We start from the raw sequence: 17,880 nt of genomic DNA, 5'->3' as shown, positions 1-17,880 counted from the left end.
GCACCTGAAATGGTCAAATTTTATGAGATGTACCATATACCTTAATAAAAATATACTTTGGTATTTTATGATATATAAATATACCTTTTTGTTGTTGTTTAAAAAATAATAATAATGCCCAGACTAGAGATAGGGACTTCCAAGTTTTAAGTTACAGTTGGTTATAAGTAAGCTGGGTATGGGTCAGATGTAAGAAGTGACTAATTCCACCTTAGATTCTGGACTCAGTTCTTAAAATGTGATTATTGTGAATTTGTACTTTGACACTCAGAATGCAAGTTTAGTGTCATCTTTCATGGTATTCTGTCTTGTGGGAAAGGTAGAAAATTGTGAACCAGAGTAGTTAGGAGGAACCTGATTTTTTCTTGGATACCATGGCCATTCAATGGGGGTACCTCCCTCCCCCTTCACTCCCTCCTCCCCTCTTTTTCTCCTTTCTTCCCTTTCACCCCCATCTTTCCCCTCCCAATTTTCCCGTCTTTCTCTTGTTCTCCCCTACCTACTTTACCTTTTTGCACAGTATACAGTTATTGAAGAAAGATGAGAATATCTCAAAAAGATTCAAATTGTACATAAAACATTATAGACTTGTTTCAGACTTGTTCGGATTGTTTTCTACTTCTGACCTGACAAATATGCAACATTCAAACCTTTGATTCATTTATGAACTACTGGGGACACATTCCTAGAAATGGAATTTCTGGGTCAGAAAGGATGTGCTCTTAGAGTTGCTTACACATATTGCTCGGTTTTTTCCCCAAATCTACCAGTGCACTGCAGGTGGGAGTCATGTGGATTTTCATTACACACACCTCCCAAATGTGATCTGGCTGGCCTCCAAAATTTGCCATCATTGTTGGCTTTGTAATTGACTTTATCCTGTGCAGGATAGGGGAGGTGGGGATACAAATTTACCCCAATACCTGGGATATTGATGTATTCTTGGGCACAAGGAGAAGGCAATGGCACCCCACTCCAGTACTCTTGCCTGGAAACTCCCATGGACGGAGAAGCCTGGTAGGCTGCAGTCCATGGGGTCGCTAAGAGTCGGACACGACTGAGCGACTTCACTTTCACTTTTCACTTTCATGCACTGGAGAAAGAAATGGCAACCCACTCCAGTATTCTTGCCTGGAGAATCCCAGGGACGGCGGAGCCTGGTAGGCTGCAGTCCATGGGGTCGCACAGGGTCGGACACGACTGAAGCGACTTAGCAGCAGCAGCAGCAGCAGCTTGGGCACAAATCATTAACTGAGCCTGGCCATTGAAGTCCATGGCCAAGATGGGGAACTGTGCCTGATGAGGGATCACTGAGACACCAAGGAATAGTTGCTGCAAAGGGTCTGATTCACTTCTTTCAAGAAGTTGAAAGGCTGTCATATCAAGAGAAAGTAGCTTCACCTGGCAGAATAGTTATTCTCTCACCTTGGTGATTTGGATACCTGTTAATGCTCCTGGCATTATGACTTGGTCCTTTTACCTGCGTGAGCCAGTTTAATCCTGCGATTCACTGTCTAAAGCAGGCATTCATAGAGGCTCAGAAAAGTTGTTACTTGGGCTTATAAAGTAAAAGACAGTTTCTGGAGTCTGCGTTTCCTAAGTCTGAGACAGGAAATTTGAGGCTCAGCCTGTAATGCTGCCCTGGCCAAGGGCGACAGCCTCCAGTGGCTCCAGCTCCTGGAGCACACCCTGTTCTTCTGGTGAGCCAGGTACCCTGTGGAGAACAGCAGAGTCACACATCATGGCAGTGGCAGTGGAAACTCAGCCCCCAGCCTCTGATCATTCATGGTCTTTTTGTGGCTTTGTCTGAAGGGCCTCAGGAGGAAGTCACCTGTGACAGAGGTCAGGAAGAGCACCTAGAGATGCCACATCTCACCTGTAGGCTGGCTTCCCAAAGCCTCAGTTATGAAAGAAGTTCAGGAGCCTAGATAATATATTTCTCAAGAGTTTCTACACCAAAGTAGTCTCTGTGTGTGTGTGTGTGTGTGTGTGTGTGTGTGTAGCTTCAGTTTCTTCACATTTAATCGTAAAAAGACTACTGTTAACTGAAAAAAAAAAAAGTACAACCTTAAAATTGAGAATTATGCTTTTTTCTGTGGACAAAACTAAGAATTTATGCCCAGGACACAGGCTCTGAGATAACTCTCAGATACTATTCCAAAGAGACAAGAGGCAGGGGGAGGAAGAATATATAGGAGTTTTTGCAACAATGACCAGGTAGTCAGAGCATCAAATGATTTCTGTGAATAAAAGAAAACCAGATTCTTCCAGTTAGGGAATTTAGCACTTTTCTGTATATGGGAGGATGCAAGAGTCTGGGCTCATTGAAATCTTTCGTTTGAGATGCATCTTGGCTATTTGGGGTCAGTATCCTATGTTTTCTCATCCTGAGTTTCCTCAGGGTGCACCATTGGAAGATGGCTGCAGGGTCCTTATGGCTGTAGCATCCTTTGTTTACTGATATGACAGGTGGCATTTTTAGTTCACACTAGATATTTATTAGAAATTCTTATCTTCCAGACCTACAGCCTCTAGGATATACTGTTTTCATGGATTCTAAGAAGGTATATAAAGTTAGTGATGATAGTGATTTTTAGTCATTAATTGATATTTTAGTTTTTCTGCCTCCATTGCTCTGGTCTTCTTGGTTGCTTAAGCATGATTATGTTTATCATAGTACACCTCTGGAAATAAAGACTTGCTGCCCTGGTTAGTAAACTCACAACCTGGATGTGGCAGGAATCCACAGTTTCCCTAGATTTCCCAAAATGTGAAGTTCTGTGAACCATCTTGAGGGAAAAAATTATAGAGCAGTTATAGTTAAATTTATTTTAAAAGTATCACTTATCAAAATTAATTTGATAATTTTGCTTTTAACTAAAGCAAAATCAGAGTAACAGGATTAACTTAAGTATTTTGAAACCAACTTGGCACTTGGTGAGTATCTCAAGTGGGATAGATGTAAAAGAAGGAAACTGTCTCAAATCCACCAACCCTTCCTAATACCGCCATGAGATTTCCCCCACCAATTCTTTTAAAAAATAATGCCTCAATTTCAATTTCCCACCCACGGTCATGTGGTATTTTTGCTTCTCTTTAGGTATCATCCTATTTTCTCTTTCTTCACCACTGACATTGGTGTGTTTCATATGAATCTATAATATATTTAATATATATATACTTTAAAAATATTGTTTTGATTTGATCATGGATTGTCAGACAGGGTCTGTCTGGGGAAATGAGTAATTTCTCATATCCTTTTCATACAGGAAGAATTTTAAATCGTTTCTCCAAAGACACTGGGCGTATGGATGACTCGCTGCCCCTGACATTTCTTGATTTCATCCAGGTAATGTACCACTCCTGTCAGAGTTCTCCCAGAGAATAGCAGAGTACCTGTTTCTCAAGGCCTTTTCACTGGGGCTGAGGGTGGGCCTTTCAGCCTGGCAGTGTATCCTGTTACCTTCAGCAAAGGTCATATTTTGTAAGAGAAAGGGGAGGCTGTGATTGGGAGGCTGAGTTAACATGAGGAACACCTGGGGCAGGAGTGGCTACACAGTCACGTCAGGGTTGGTCTGAAGCAGCGACATGCAGGGTGAGTGGTTCTCCCTCTGCCTTCCAGGTGTCTCACCGGATTCCCTTTACTGTGTGTGCATTTCATATGCACACAGAAACAATCGGCTCTCATGGAAAGATAGCCTAGAGGAACTAAATTATGCATTGTATTACCACAAAGGACAAATATTTACTGTACTGCTTTGTGGTTGTTTTTTAATAAAGTTAAGTGTGGTTACAAAGAAAAGATTAGTAAAAATAAGGTGAAAATTGTACTTGAACAAGGACAATAGAATATACAAAGTCTTAAAGCCAGTAATTCAATTACAGAATGAAAGTCATCTCAGAAAATGTTTTTGTAGGCAGCTTTTCTTTTCACATGTTGATTGCTCTTCTTAAGGTGTCTTTAAGAAAAAAAGACAAATACCCACAGGAATATCTTGTATCCAGCCTTTGTTTTGTCTGTCAACTTGAGGTTCTGAAGAAATGATGTTGGATCATGTCATCTCTCATCCTCACATTCAGTATCATTGCTCATGTGGGGTGTTTTTTCTATTATTTCATTTTGCCTACTTTTCAGTGATTCAGTCTGTGCAGACTTTCTTCATTTCCAAGTGTTAATTTTAGAAATGAAGTGCATTTATCAAAACCTGCACAGAGAAATGCAGCAATGAATATGACTTAACACGGCACAGCCTATTGGTAAAGGCTTCTATGGTTGACCACTGTGAAGTAAGCTGAGACTCAGAGGCAGGGCACTTTTGCTGCGAAGATGTCTAATTTTTTCTCTTCTGCAAACTTATTTTATAAATATGTCCTTCTGGGTTTAGCTATGTGATTTATCACCAGAAACAATCTTTCACTATAGCAGTGTCAAGTTTCGACTGTGATTGCTAATTACATTAAGATTTTGTGAAATCTTTGTGTTTCTTTGCTACCGCTAGCTGGGCCAAGGTTGTTTCCGAAGCTGTTTGGTCCGCTGTGTGCTTAGCACATGGTTAGCTTCACAGTCAGATTCTGTCACATATCTTTGCATGATGTAAAGAGGGACAGGGAGAGATGCTACCTAATTTCAGTGTAAAACATTCTCAGTTGTGTGAGAAGAGAAAATTCTAATCTCACTGACTTCCAGTCCCAGCTCTTCCACTTGTAGTTTATCTTGAAGTTTGGGACCTCCAGGTGGAGGCGTCCTGTAGGTTATTGAAATAAGAGTCTTGTATCTGAGGGAGAGACCTAGGATGAGCGTGACACCTGAGTATTGTTTACTGAGCGGGTCATAGCTGGATTGATGGAGATGGATAAGGTTGCCTAGAGAGAGTGAAGCTTTTTTAGGGGCCAAGATCAGAAGCTTATGGAAGCCTCAATATTCAGAGAGGAAGCAGAGAGGGAACGGAAGCAGAGGAGACACACAATGAACAGCAAGGAAAAGAGGAGATAAATTAGGGAACTGAGGATGGACAGGTCTGAATGTTCAGTGCAAAGGAGGTGAGTCCATGGAAAGTTGTCAGCTGATTTGGAATCAGGAGGCGTCTGGTGAGCTGAGGAGCAGATTTCAGATGTGAGGAGACCAGACTGCAAAGGGCTGCAAATCCAGGAGGCATGGAGGGAGTTGAGGTGAAGGCAGGCTACTCCTGGAAGGAGTCTGACCAAAAGAGAGAGGTCTGTCTGTAATGTAGAGTCAAGGAGGTGTTGCTGGTTGTTGGGATTTGTAGTTTGTGACTTGGGGGTGTGTGTGAGGTGGTGGGTGGTATTCTATCCCTCCTTCCCTTCATCAAACAGAGGTTAGAGTTGAGGCCCTGAGGTACAGCAGTGAGCTAGGCACGAAACCCTCCCCTCAGGGGTCTCCTCCAACTCTCCCAGGGGAGGGAGACATTCAGAGATTCACCCCTTGCTGCCTTTGGAATCCTAATTGTGCACATGGAAGGTCTGGAAGGCAGACTGGATGTGGAGGCTGGAGGCAATGAGGGAGCCTGGCTCAGGAGGTGGGCGGAGCTTCTAGGAGATGACCTTTGATCCCAGATGAGAAGGAAAGGCCATTGTGGATGGTGGGGCAGGAGGGGTTCCCTGAAGCTGAGTTCCCACATGGGATCCAACATTTTCTCTCTGTCATCACCTGAGAGTGGGGAAGGGAAGGGTCTTGAAGGGAGTTGTTCAGTTTTGTTTTAAAGGACATAGTGCCAAGTGTGTTCAAACTCACTTTTTGGTAACTCTGCTCATCCTTGGTGTATTTGATACTTGATCATTTTCATTTTTATTAATTTTAAAGTGTTTATTCCATATACTTTTCCTCATCTACTTCCTTCTCGTTCCCTTAAATAAATCTCAGATAATTTAATATTTTGTAATATTGATGCCAAGTGTGGCTAATGAAAACCCTGGATTCTGAGTAGTGGTCCACACTGTAGGACAATCCACTCCAACAGGTGATGTCACTCAGAGACCTCATCCCAAGAGAGGAGTGATCATGAGTTTGTACACCATCCTGTGCACTGACTCTTGCAGCTACCAGAAATGTTGCCTGTCCAGTAACATTATAGTCACTGGCCGAAGTGGAGCTGTTTGCAATTCCAAAAGAAGAAGGAAGGTAACATAAAAAAAAAATTATGAAGTGTAATTCCACCTGATAAATTTGTGATATCAACAGGTTTAAAGTGCAGTGAAGAGCCCTGCAGCCTCCCTTTCCAAGCTTGAGTCCTAGTTCTCTCTCATCCTGTCTCTGTCCCACAAAACCACACTCTCCTTCTCTGTAAAAGAGAGAAAATAATACCAACTTTTTACGGTTTGTTGAGAAAACAAAATGAAATTGTTTTATTAAAATTCTTCATGTAATATCTACGTGCATGTTGAGCACTATTTAGTGCTTTATTTAAAGGGTTTTTTTCTCTTGTTTCTTAAAGTTGCTCAGTTGTGTCTGACTCTTTGCAACTCCATGGACTGTAGCCTGCCAGGTTCCTCTGTCTATGGAATTCCCCAGGCCAGAATACTGGAGTGGGTAGTCATACCCTTCTCCAGGGGATTTTCCCAACCTGGGATCGAACCCAGTTCTCCCGCATTGCGGGTGGATTCTTTACCGTCTGAGCCACCAGGGAAGCCCAAGAATACTGGAGTGGGTAGCCTATCCCTTCTACAGCAGATCTTCCTGACCCAGGAATCAAACCAGGGTCTCCTGCATTGCAGGCAGATTCTTTACCAGCTGAGCTACCAGGGAAGCCCTGGTATTGTCTCAGACAGTTTCCAGGCCTATAAATACCGCCTTGTGAGTTTGTATCACAGAGATTCTAGGTTTGTCATCCTTGAAAATTTTAATGTATACTTTCTCATGTAGGCTCACAGAATAAAAATAGATTGTTTTCAAGATAGACCAATGAACATTAAATATTTCAAATTAATTTTCATTAAATTTGCCAAAGTTCCAGCTAATATTGCGTAAGGTGTCTCAATTATCTTGTCTACAATTCTTGTCATTAAAATCATCACTTCCAAGAAATCTTTCTATTAGCAAAACAAGTGAAGATGAAGGTAAGGTATAGAAGTCAGATTTAGGCATTTTAATTTCTTAAAATAAATGTTGGGGACTGCACTGAGCATGTGAACTTACACACAACTGCCCTCACCAAAGTGCTGTAAATTATTGAGGAAAGTTGAATTACAAAACATTTCTCTTCCCCATACTCCTCATCCATACACACACAACATCAACAGCTTGGCTGAGCTCCCATAATTGACTCTTCATGTCCTTTCATGGACACAAAGGGCTAATCTGGGGCTACTTGAGCCACCAGTGCTGGTTTTGGTGAGACCACCAGGGACCATGTCATTCCCTCCTCAGCACACACAGAATGCACTTGCTGCAGTTTTATGAAGTGAAAATGCCCAAGAAAAAGAAAAAGTGAAGGAGGTGTCCTGTCATTTCTTTCCATAAAAGATAGTGCAAAAGAATATCTTCATCTGGATATTGAGAACAAAGCAAGCCTAAGATTTAGTATAATAAATTGAGTCACTTTCTTTTATAGAAGCAAAGAGTGGGATTGCCTTTACTTGTCTCAGTACCAGTGACCCTTGCATTTCATTGTGTAGAGATGTCAGGGAAAGTGTGTAGAAAGCAGTCCAGGCTCTGTCCCTGAGCAATGATTTTGTCATTCTGAGATCTCTGTGATGTGTTGATCCCATCCTTTACCCTCTCCCTCAAATTCCCACTGGGGATGTTTGGCTCTTATATATATTTAATACTAGTGCTCTGTGGATATTTTCTTCTAGTCTGTCTTGCCTTTTTATATTTTTAATGGAGATCAAGTTTTAATTTTGATGTAGTGTAATGTGTATAATTTTTTTTTTCCTTTTGTAGTTCATGTTTTGGTATTCTAAGAAATGACATCCTTAGGATAGATATCATTTCTATCCTAAGGATAGGATATCCTTAGAATATCCTTTGGGTATCCTTAGGAGGATGAAGATACTTCCTATTGTTCTCCCTTTTTAGAAATTGATGCATCTTGCTTTATTTTTTGTGTAGTTAGTGGTTGATGTTTATTTTTTCCCAGTTATTCTAGCCACATTTGTTTAAAACACTTCTATGCCCTGAATTGGCACTTGGTTAAAAATCCTTTGAATCAATGTAAGGAGGTGTGTGTCTGTATACTTTACTTTGTTCCACTGATCTGTTTATCCTTGTAGCAGTATTGCAGTCTTGGTTATTGTACATTTTGGTAAGACAGGAAATCCAGTAGTTGAAGTCCTCTAACTTTGTACTTCTTTGTCAAGATTATTTTGATCATTCTAGATTCTTTACTTTTCTGTGTAAATTTTAGAAGCCTTTCAATTGATTTTTAATAAAAGTCTGCTGGAATTTTTATTAATATTTTCTTTTAGCTATAGATCAATTTCAGGAATCTGAGTCTTAACAATGTTGAATCTGCAGTTTTGGATATGGTCTTTCTCTCCACTTATTTAGATCTTGTTTAATTTTACAAATTTAAAAAATTTTTAGTATAGATATCTTACACTTCTTTGGTTGAACTTATTCCTAAATATTTGACGTTTTTTCATTATAGTATTGGATCGTTTTTAATACCATTTCAACTGCTTGTTGCTAGTTTATAGAAATACAGTTGATTTATTTGTGAATTCACTTTGCATTTCCTGGAGCTGGTGCTGGTGTTTTTTAAAATTCTGTAGGATTTTTTCATAAATAATCATGTCAACTGTAAATAACCACAGTTTTACTTCTTCATTTCCAATATTTATTTTCCTTTCTAGACTTATTGTTGTGGCTAGAGCTTCCAGTACACTGTGGAATAGAAGTGATAAGACATTCTTGTATTCTTAGGACAAAAATTTTTCAACATTTTTTCATTATGAATGATGTTAACTGTCATTTTTTAAAGGTAGATATCTGTTATCAGATTGAAGATGTTTCTGTTAATTCCTCAATTGCCAAGAATTTTACTTTTTAAAAAAAAATCAAGAATAGGTGTTAAATTTGGACAAATATTTTTTTCTACATCTCTTCAGATAATCATGATTATTCACCTTTACTCTTTTAATGTGAAATAAGTGATTGATATTTGAAGATTAATCTTACATTCCTGGAGTAAACTCTACTTGATCATGATATAGCATCTTTTTATTTTTTTTTATGTATTATTGTGTGTAACTCATTAATATTTTGTTAAGAATTTTTGTATCTGTTGTTCTTGAAGGATATTGGTATGTAATTTGCTTTTATTGAAATGTTTTGTCAGCTTTTGGTATCAGAATTATACAGACCTCTTAAAAAGACATGGGAAAGGTTTACATTTTGTAAAGATCAGTTTTATGTGTCAACTTGGCCAGACTACATTCCCCAGGCACTCAATCAAAGGTAATCTAGGTGTTGTTCTGTAGGTGTTTTGTAGATGTGATTAAAGTCTATAATCAGTTGATTTTAAGTAAGGAGAATTATCCTAGATAGTCCGGTAGACACAATTCAGTCAGCTGAAAGGCCTTAAAAGCTAAGCTTCTTTGAGAAAAAGATATTCTGCCCTTGGAGAACATCATCAACTCCTACCCAGGAGTTCCACCTGTCCTTTCTAACAGCTGGCCCTGTGGATTTTGAACTTGTTTTGCTGATTTTTCTCCTTGAAAGTTAGTCTTCTATTTCAATCATGTTTGCTTTTCTGCTATTTCCATCCTTATACATACTTTAGTTTAATATGCTGGGTGTTGTTTTCTGTTTTGTTTTGTTTTTTTTAATTAGAAAGTGTATCTTAAAACTCTTGACTTTTACTTTTACTTTTTTTTTGGTAAGACTTTGTTTTTTGTTAGAGCATTTTTGCAGTTCACAACAAAATTAAGAGGAAAATACAGAGATATCCCATATATTCTCTGTAGCCTGTTAAAAAATGCTTAAACTGTAAGCTTACCTCTAAGCATAATTTTAGTTTGAAGCTTCAGATTTGAATGTTAGTGGATTTTCATTTTCTTTTATGTCAAATGCTTTCTAATTCTATTGTAATTTTGAACAAGGCAATATTTTCAAGTGTGTTATTTAGCTTCAAACATTTATTGATTTTCTAGTTACCTTTTTTGTTACTGATTTCTAGTTAAATGCGTGTAAGTTAGAATATGTTGTATACAATTTATGTCTCTTGAAGTTTATTGATTCTTGCCCTAGTATAGCACATATGTAATTGAAGATAATGTTTTATGTAGTTATTGACTGCAGTATTGTGTATTTAATTCAGTCACTTTTGCTAATAATGTTTTTAATATGTTCTATATCCCTCTTTATTTTTATCTTCTTGTTTAATCAGTTTAAATATCGCACTGTGAGTATTGAAGTATTGAATAGCCTATTTCTCCTGAGTTCTGTCAGATTTTCATTTTTATATTTTGGCACTATGTTATTAAAATATTATATAAATGTAGATTTTTAAAACAATCTTCTGGATAAATTGACCCCTATTCTCATTAAATATTTCCTTTATTTCTAAGAATCCTACCTTACTTCATGTTCACAGTGGTGTAGATAGATACTACAGCTTTCTTTTGCTTAGTGTTTTTATGGTGTACCTTTTTCAATATTTTATCTCCACATTTAAATGCTATTATTTTTAAGGTGTGCCTTTTAAAAGTAGCAAATAGATGGACTCCAGTCTTGAATTTTGTAACAAGCTTGAACCCTGACAAAAGGTAGAAAGAAACTATTGATCAATGAGATATGCTGAACATGAAGGAAGAAATGTACCATGTTTCCCTAATGGTTTCTGTTGAGTTGGTTAACAAATTATAAACCAGACACCACCATTCACTTTCCAGTGGAGTTAGCTATGACTCTCATTGGGAGCGAATTGAAGGATACCCAGGTCCCACAGCTGGTATGGTTGTGAAAAGATACAAGGCAGTCAAATAAGGGATGAAGAGTGTGATTAGTGTATCCCAAGGAAAGGGTGGATTCACAGAAGGTTAGTCTTACAGTTTGTATGTTTGTATGATCCCATCATACAGATATAACACCCCAGTGTTCTGTAGTGTTCTGACTTAACCGAGTTAACTGAGTTGGGTGAGGTCAGAGCAAACAGAGGTGATAAAGGAGGGATTTGGGATCCAGAGCTGATCTCTGAATCTCCTGAGATATGCACAGTACCATATCTGCTTACGTGCAGAATCAGTAATAACCCAAGGCTGGCATTAAGTGTTAGTTCAGTTCAGTCTCTCAGTAATGACCAACTCTTTGTGATCCCATGGACTACAGCACACCAGGCTTCCCTGTCCATCACCAGGTCCCGGAGCCTACTCAAACGTATGTCCATTGCATCAGTGATGCCATCCACAATCTCATCCTCTGTTGTGCCCTTCTCCTCCCACCTTCAATCTTACCCAACATCAGGGTCTTTTCCAATGAGTCAGTTCTTCACATCAGGTGGCCAAAGTACTGGAGTTTCAGCTTCAGCATCCGTCCTTCCAAAGAATATTCAGGATTGATTTCCTTTAGGACTGATGGGTTTGATCTCCTTGCAAACCAAGGGACTTTCAAGAGTCTTCTCCAACCACAGTTCAAAAGCATCAATTCTTTGGTGCTCAGCTTTCTTTACAATCCAACTCTCATATCCATACATGACTACTGGAAAAACCATAGCTTTGACTAGATGGAGATAGTAGGGAAAACCACTAGACCATTCAGATATGACCTAAATCAAATCCCTTAGATTATACAGTGGAAGTGACAAATAGATTCAAGGGATTCGATCTGATAGACAGAGTCCCTGAAGAAGTGTGGATGCAGGTTCATGACATTGTACAAGAGGCGGTGATCAAGACCATCCCCAAGACAATGAATGCAAAACAGCAAAATGGTTGTCTGAGGAGGCCTTACAAATAGCTGAGAACAAAAGAGAAGATAAAGGCAAAGGAGAAAAGGAAAGATATACCAATTTGAATGCAGAGTTCCAAAAAATAGCAAGGAGAGATAAGAAAGCCTTCCTTAGTGAACAATGCAAAGAAATAGAGCAAAACAATAGAATGAGAAAGACCAGAGATCTCTTAAAGAACATCAGAGATACCAAGGAAAAATTTCATGTAAAGATGAGCACAATAAAGGACAGAAATGTTACGGACCTAACAGAAGCAGAAGATGTTAAGAAGAGGTGGAAAGAATACACAGAAGAACTGTACAAAAAAGATCTTCATGACCCAGATAACCACGATGGTGTGATCACTCACCTAGAGCCAGACATCGTGGAATGCGAAGTCAAGTGGTCCTTAGGAAGCATCACCATGAACAAACTAGTGGAGGTGATGGAATTCCAGTTGAATTATTTCAAATCCTAAAATATGATGCTGTGAAAGTGCTGCACTCAATATGCCAGCAAATTTGGAAAACTCAGTAGTGGCCACAGGACTGGAAAAGGTCAGTTTTCATTCCAATCCCAAAGAAAGGCAATGCCAAAGAATGCTCAGACTACCCCACAATTGCACTTATCTCACACACTAGCAAAGTAATGCTTAAAATTCTCCAAGTGAGGCTTCAACAATACGTGAACCGTGAACTTCCAGATGTTCAAGCTGGTTTTAGAAAAGACAGAGTAACCAGGGATCATATTGCCAACATCCACTGGATCATCAAAAAAGCAAGAGAGTTCCAGAAAAACATCTACTCCTGCTTTATTGACTACGCCAAAGCCTTTGACTGTGTGGATCACAACAAACTGTGGAAAATTCTTCAAGAGAAGGGAATGCCAGACCACCTGACCTGCCTCCTGAGAAATCCATATGCAAGTCAAGAGCAACAACTGAACATGGAACAACAGACTGGTTCCAAACTGGGAAAGGAATACATCAAGGCTGTATATTGGCTCCCTGCTTATTTAACTTTTATGCAGAGTACATTAAGCAAAATGCCAGGCTGGATGAAGCACAAGCTGGAATCAAGATTGCCAGGAGAAATACCAATAACCTCAGATACACAGATGACACCACTCTTTATCAGAAAGTGAAAAAGAACTAAAGAACTCCTGATGAAAGTGAAAGAGGAGAGTGAAAAGTTGGCTTAAAACTCAATATTCAGAAAACTAAGATCATGGCATCTGGTCCCATCACTTCATGTCAAATAGATGGGGAAACAATGGAAACAGGAGAGTTTATCTTTTTGGTCTCCAAAATCACTGCAGATGGTAACTGCAGCCAGGAAATTAAAGGACACTTGCTCCTTGGAAGAAAAGCTATGACCAACCTAGACAGCATATTAAAAAGCAGAGACATTACTTTACCAACAAAGGTATTAAGCTTAGGAGCGTACATTTAAAAGCCTTCCATGTTTTTCCTTTGTTTCTATTTCTCCTGTAATGGAAGGGTAGTGAGTATTGTTTGATATGAATTACGTTTTCTTTCTTAATCCTTTTGGAGTTTCATGTAGTCTATTCAGGATTGTACTGCCTCCACAAGAATCTTGTGTTAGCCAGTAACATAGTGATTGCCAATTCATTGAGAGGTTATTTTTTAATCTCATGTTTCCAGAATAAATAAGTAGAAGAATTTTTCCTACACCCACATCAGTAATCAGCTTACAGATCAAAAACTAGTCATCATTTTTTTCTCTCTAAATCACAAGGAAATCTTGCCTTGTTTTCTTGCCAAGAAGTGAATCTTACTTTCTTTATTGCACTTAAGTTATATCTTTTGCAAAATCAGTAATAGTTTCAGGCTATCTGGATGATTTGTACTTACCATAACTTGAAACAGAATTCTTAAAGAGTCTGATACAGAATTAAAAGTTCAGAAATTCTTTTGAGGTGTTCAGTTCAGTTCAGTTCAGTTGCTCAGTCGTGTCCGACTCTTTGCGACCCCATGAATCGCAGCACGCCAGGCCTCCCTGTCCATCACCAACTCCCGGAGTCTACCCAAACCCGTGTCCATCGAGTCGGTGATGCCATCCAGCCATCTCATCCTCTGTCGTCCCCTTCTCCTCCTGCCCCCAATCCTTTGAGGTGTTAGCAATCTTAATTATCCTGATTTTATTTTTTAATACTGTAAACAAATAATAAAAGTACTGCTTACTGATTAATGGCTTTATGATTAAGTACATATTTCACATTTTGCCTGAGCTGGTGGCTCAGACGATAAAAAATCCGCTTGCAGTGCAGGAGATCTGGGTTCGATCCTGGGTTTGGAAGATCCCCTGGAGGAGGGCATGGCAATCCACTCCAGTATTCTTGCCTGGAGAATCCCCATGGACAGAGAAGCCTGGCGGGCTACAGTCCATGAGGTTGCAAAGAGCCAGACATTACTGGACTGAGTGACTGAGCACTCACATTTTGTCTAATATAAGAGCAAGCAAGAGAGAATTCACATAAGAATGGAGTGAGCCAAAAGTATGGATGGAATATTTATTTGCGTAAAATAAGAAAAGCAAATTTTCACTCTTGTTCAATGAAAACATGTTCTTTGGCACAATCTTCACAGAGACTATCAAGAACAGAATCCCTTAGGATGAAGTTTAAAGTAACATGTAGTAGATACCTAGGAATTTCTACAGGACTGTAAGCAATTTGTTAGGTAAATGCCCAGGAGGCAAACAGGTTCTTGTAATTCAAACTGTGCTTGTGAAAGGAGTATGTTAAAATCCGCAGTACTACAATACAGTGTTAATTCTGCAGATCAAGACTTCCTGGTGAAATTTTAATGTTTTTACCACCATCTTGATGCTAAACACCATACAGATGTTAAACATTTAAGCTATTCAGCCTCATTTTCTGTCCTTAGGGTTTATGTATTTATTAAAATTATTTCTTTTCCAAGTCGTCTTTCTTTTGGGGCTTAGAACTCATCTTTCTTATGAAATTTTCTTTTTTCTTATTTAAAGACTATTTCTTAAATTGATGTATGTTAGTATGTTCTATTAGTGAGCACTTTTAAGAGCTTTCAGGCTTTCCTGGTGGCTCAGCTGATAAAGAATCCACCTGCGATGAGGGAGACCTAAGTTCAATCCCTAGGTTGGGAAGATCCCCTGGAGAAGGGAATGACTACCAACCCCAGTATTCTGCCCTCAAGAATACCATGGACTCTATAGTCCATGGGGTTGCAAAGAGTCAGACTCAACTGAGCAACTTTCATTTTCACTTTAAGAGCTATCAGTGCTCTATGAGCTGAGTAGGCTGTTATTCCCTGATTAACTGGGAATCTAGCACTGGATCCCCACTTAGGAGAGACCAGATCTGACCCCAGGAAACCCAACAAAATTAGAATTTGCAGACAGAAGAGAAACTATATAAAAAGAGAGTATATTTGCACATTAATTTTGGGGGGCCATATGTCATGGTTTATGGGTTCCTAGTTTTCTGAACAGGGATCAAATCCAGGTCCATGGCAGAAAAAGTGCTGAGTCCTAACCACTGGACACCCAGGAATTCTCTCAATGTTAACTTTTTAAATATAAATTTTGCCTCTCTATGTGATACAGTATCAGGCAGGAATTAAAAGAAGAGGTTTGGAGTCAAAATTACCTTCTTTGGACAAGTCAATAAACTTCTCTGAGCATCTGTTTCCTGCTTTGTAAACGGAGAGGATAATCTCTCTTATTCATATTGATGTGAGAATGAGATTAAATAATGCCTGTGAAATACTTGTGAGGTGGCTCACATGGCAAGCCTCTTAAAATGCCCATTATTGGTATTTGGGAGGGTGAGGGTAACCATCACTTCTTTGTGAAATCTAGAGAAGTGTGGAATTTCTTGTCTTATATGAAAACTTGCTGTTGTGGCCTCTAACAATAAACTAATGTCTTATTTTTCAAATTTTTTGATTGGTCAGGTTTTTAAACAAGCGATATTTTCTTTTCCTTTTCTTACTGCTTTTGTATATACTTCATTAACAATTCATTTAGAGGCCAGTGTGGTTTGTCAGAAATAGCTGCTCACAGGATGGAATCTTTCTTGAGGAATAGAGGTGCTCATTAGACTTCCTTCCATAGGTGGTGGTGATGTGCCCTCTGCCTTAGTGATCCGACATTCTAATCAGACATTTGTCACTCTCTGAAAACTAAAGAATTATCCTGAATTGTGAAAAATCACCATGTGAAAGATTTCATCCAAGAATTTTTTGTATTTGTTCGTGTGGCTTCATTGACTTTGGGTGAAATTTCCCAACTAGTGTGCTCCAAATAGGTTACAAGCATATCAACATGATTCCCCTGTATCTTGGGGCATCAGGACTTGAGTCACTTGCTTCTAGGTCAGCATTCTTCTTGGTGTGGACACATCATGGTCTCTGTCATTGTGTGACGGAAGTACAGAAGCACTGGCCATGGTGAGGTGAGTCATCAGATTGGCCTGAAATCCAGTCATAGGGTGGGAATTGTGTGTGTAGTCTCTGTCATTGTGTGACGGAAGTACAGAAGCACTGGCCATGGTGAGGTGAGTCATCAGATTGGCCTGAAATCCAGTCATAGGGTGGGAATTGTGTGTGTAGCTTGGATTAGGCTCCTTGGAATTCCTGGGAATATGGAAGGAAGAAATGAGGTTGGCTTCAGGGAAGGAATATTTATTGCATACAGAATCTTTTGTTTCCTTCTTCAGATGTTGGCTTTTTCCTGTATACTGTGTTTATCTTCTACCAACTTATATAAAGAGTTTGAGACAGCAGACAACAAAAGATTCAGAAATTTATATACATAAATACATACAAATGTAAACCCATACATTGTATGTATATATCTGTTTTTATAATATATCTAATCCACAGTGAGGGTGGCTATAGTATGACCAACAGGTAGAAATAAAACTCTTAGAGAAAACTTTTTTTTTTTTTTTTTTGCTCAAAAACTCTGGCTCCTTTTTGCTCAAAATTTTTATCAACTGTGATTATTACCTGCAAATTATTCATGCCACTTGTTTTGTTTATTAAACCAGCCTGTGAAATTCAGTCATCAGTCTCTTAGAATCCTCTAAAAAGTGTTCATGTATTCTGCCTGTTTCTCCAGCACTCCATGCCTTGTACAGATCATCATGGATTTGTATCCATCTGAAATCATAAACTTCAGAGGCCTTGGTCCAGGCCGTGTGAATCTGCACATCCCCACCACCCCACCTCACTTCCATATAGCAGACAGACACTAATGTTTATTACATTTCTATCACCTAAATCTTTATACCATAATGTCATACTTTTCCTGATAAAGATGGAAACTTAAATTAGCATCATGCAATGCCTTGATTTGCTATTCTGTGTGCATGTGAGCTAAGTCACTTCAGTCATGTCTGTCTCTTTGTGACCCTGTGGACTATAGCCCACCAGGCTCCTCTGGAATTCTTAGGCAAGAATACTGGTGTGGGTTGACATGCCCTTCTCCAGGGATCTACCCAACACAGGGATTGAACCCAGGTCTCCTGTGTCTCCTGCATTGCAGGCATATTCTTTACCACTGAGCCACTGGGAAAGCCCAGTTCTATTCTACCTGCTGTCTTTTTAGGCCAAGATCATTTCCCAAGATAAAATTACCACTGGGGATGAGGTGATAATTAAATGAATGTTCATAGACCTCTTAGCACAGTGCCTTGCATATAGTAAGCACTTGGTAAATGTTGTCTGTTGTTATAATCATTCAGTTCAGTTCAGTTCAGTTCAGTCACTCAGTCGTGTCCGACTCTCTGTGACCCCATGGATTGCAGCACGCAACACCTCCCTGTCCATCACCAACTCCTGGAGTTTACCCAAACCCATGTCCATTGAGTCAGTGATGCCATCCAACCATCTCATCCTCTGTCGTCCCCTTCTCCTCCTGCCCCCAATCCCACCCAGCATTAGAGTCTTTTCCAACGAGTCAACTCTTCACATGAGGTGGCCAAAGTATTG

The 17,880-nt window shown here is 39.3% G+C and overlaps 1 protein-coding gene across 7 annotated transcripts in view; it reads left to right on the top strand.

Annotated features, from left to right (window-relative positions):
• The window catches only part of LOC145530193 (ATP-binding cassette sub-family C member 4-like), a 116,646-nt gene that overhangs the window by 52,136 nt on the left and 46,630 nt on the right, over positions 1-17,880 (top strand). For all 7 annotated transcript variants that reach the window (XM_081551118.1, XM_081551116.1, XM_081551120.1 and 4 more), the window contains one exon: positions 3,270-3,349. In XM_081551118.1, coding sequence (XP_081407244.1) covers positions 3,270-3,349 — 80 coding nt within the window. The remainder of the gene's footprint in view (positions 1-3,269; positions 3,350-17,880) is intronic.

This window comes from Giraffa tippelskirchi, chromosome 12, assembly GCF_054371585.1.
Source record: "Giraffa tippelskirchi isolate mGirTip1 chromosome 12, T2T-mGirTip1v1.2.pri, whole genome shotgun sequence".
In the NCBI taxonomy this organism is placed as follows: domain Eukaryota; kingdom Metazoa; phylum Chordata; class Mammalia; order Artiodactyla; family Giraffidae; genus Giraffa; species Giraffa tippelskirchi.
This window is presented reverse-complemented; position numbering and strand designations above follow the sequence as displayed.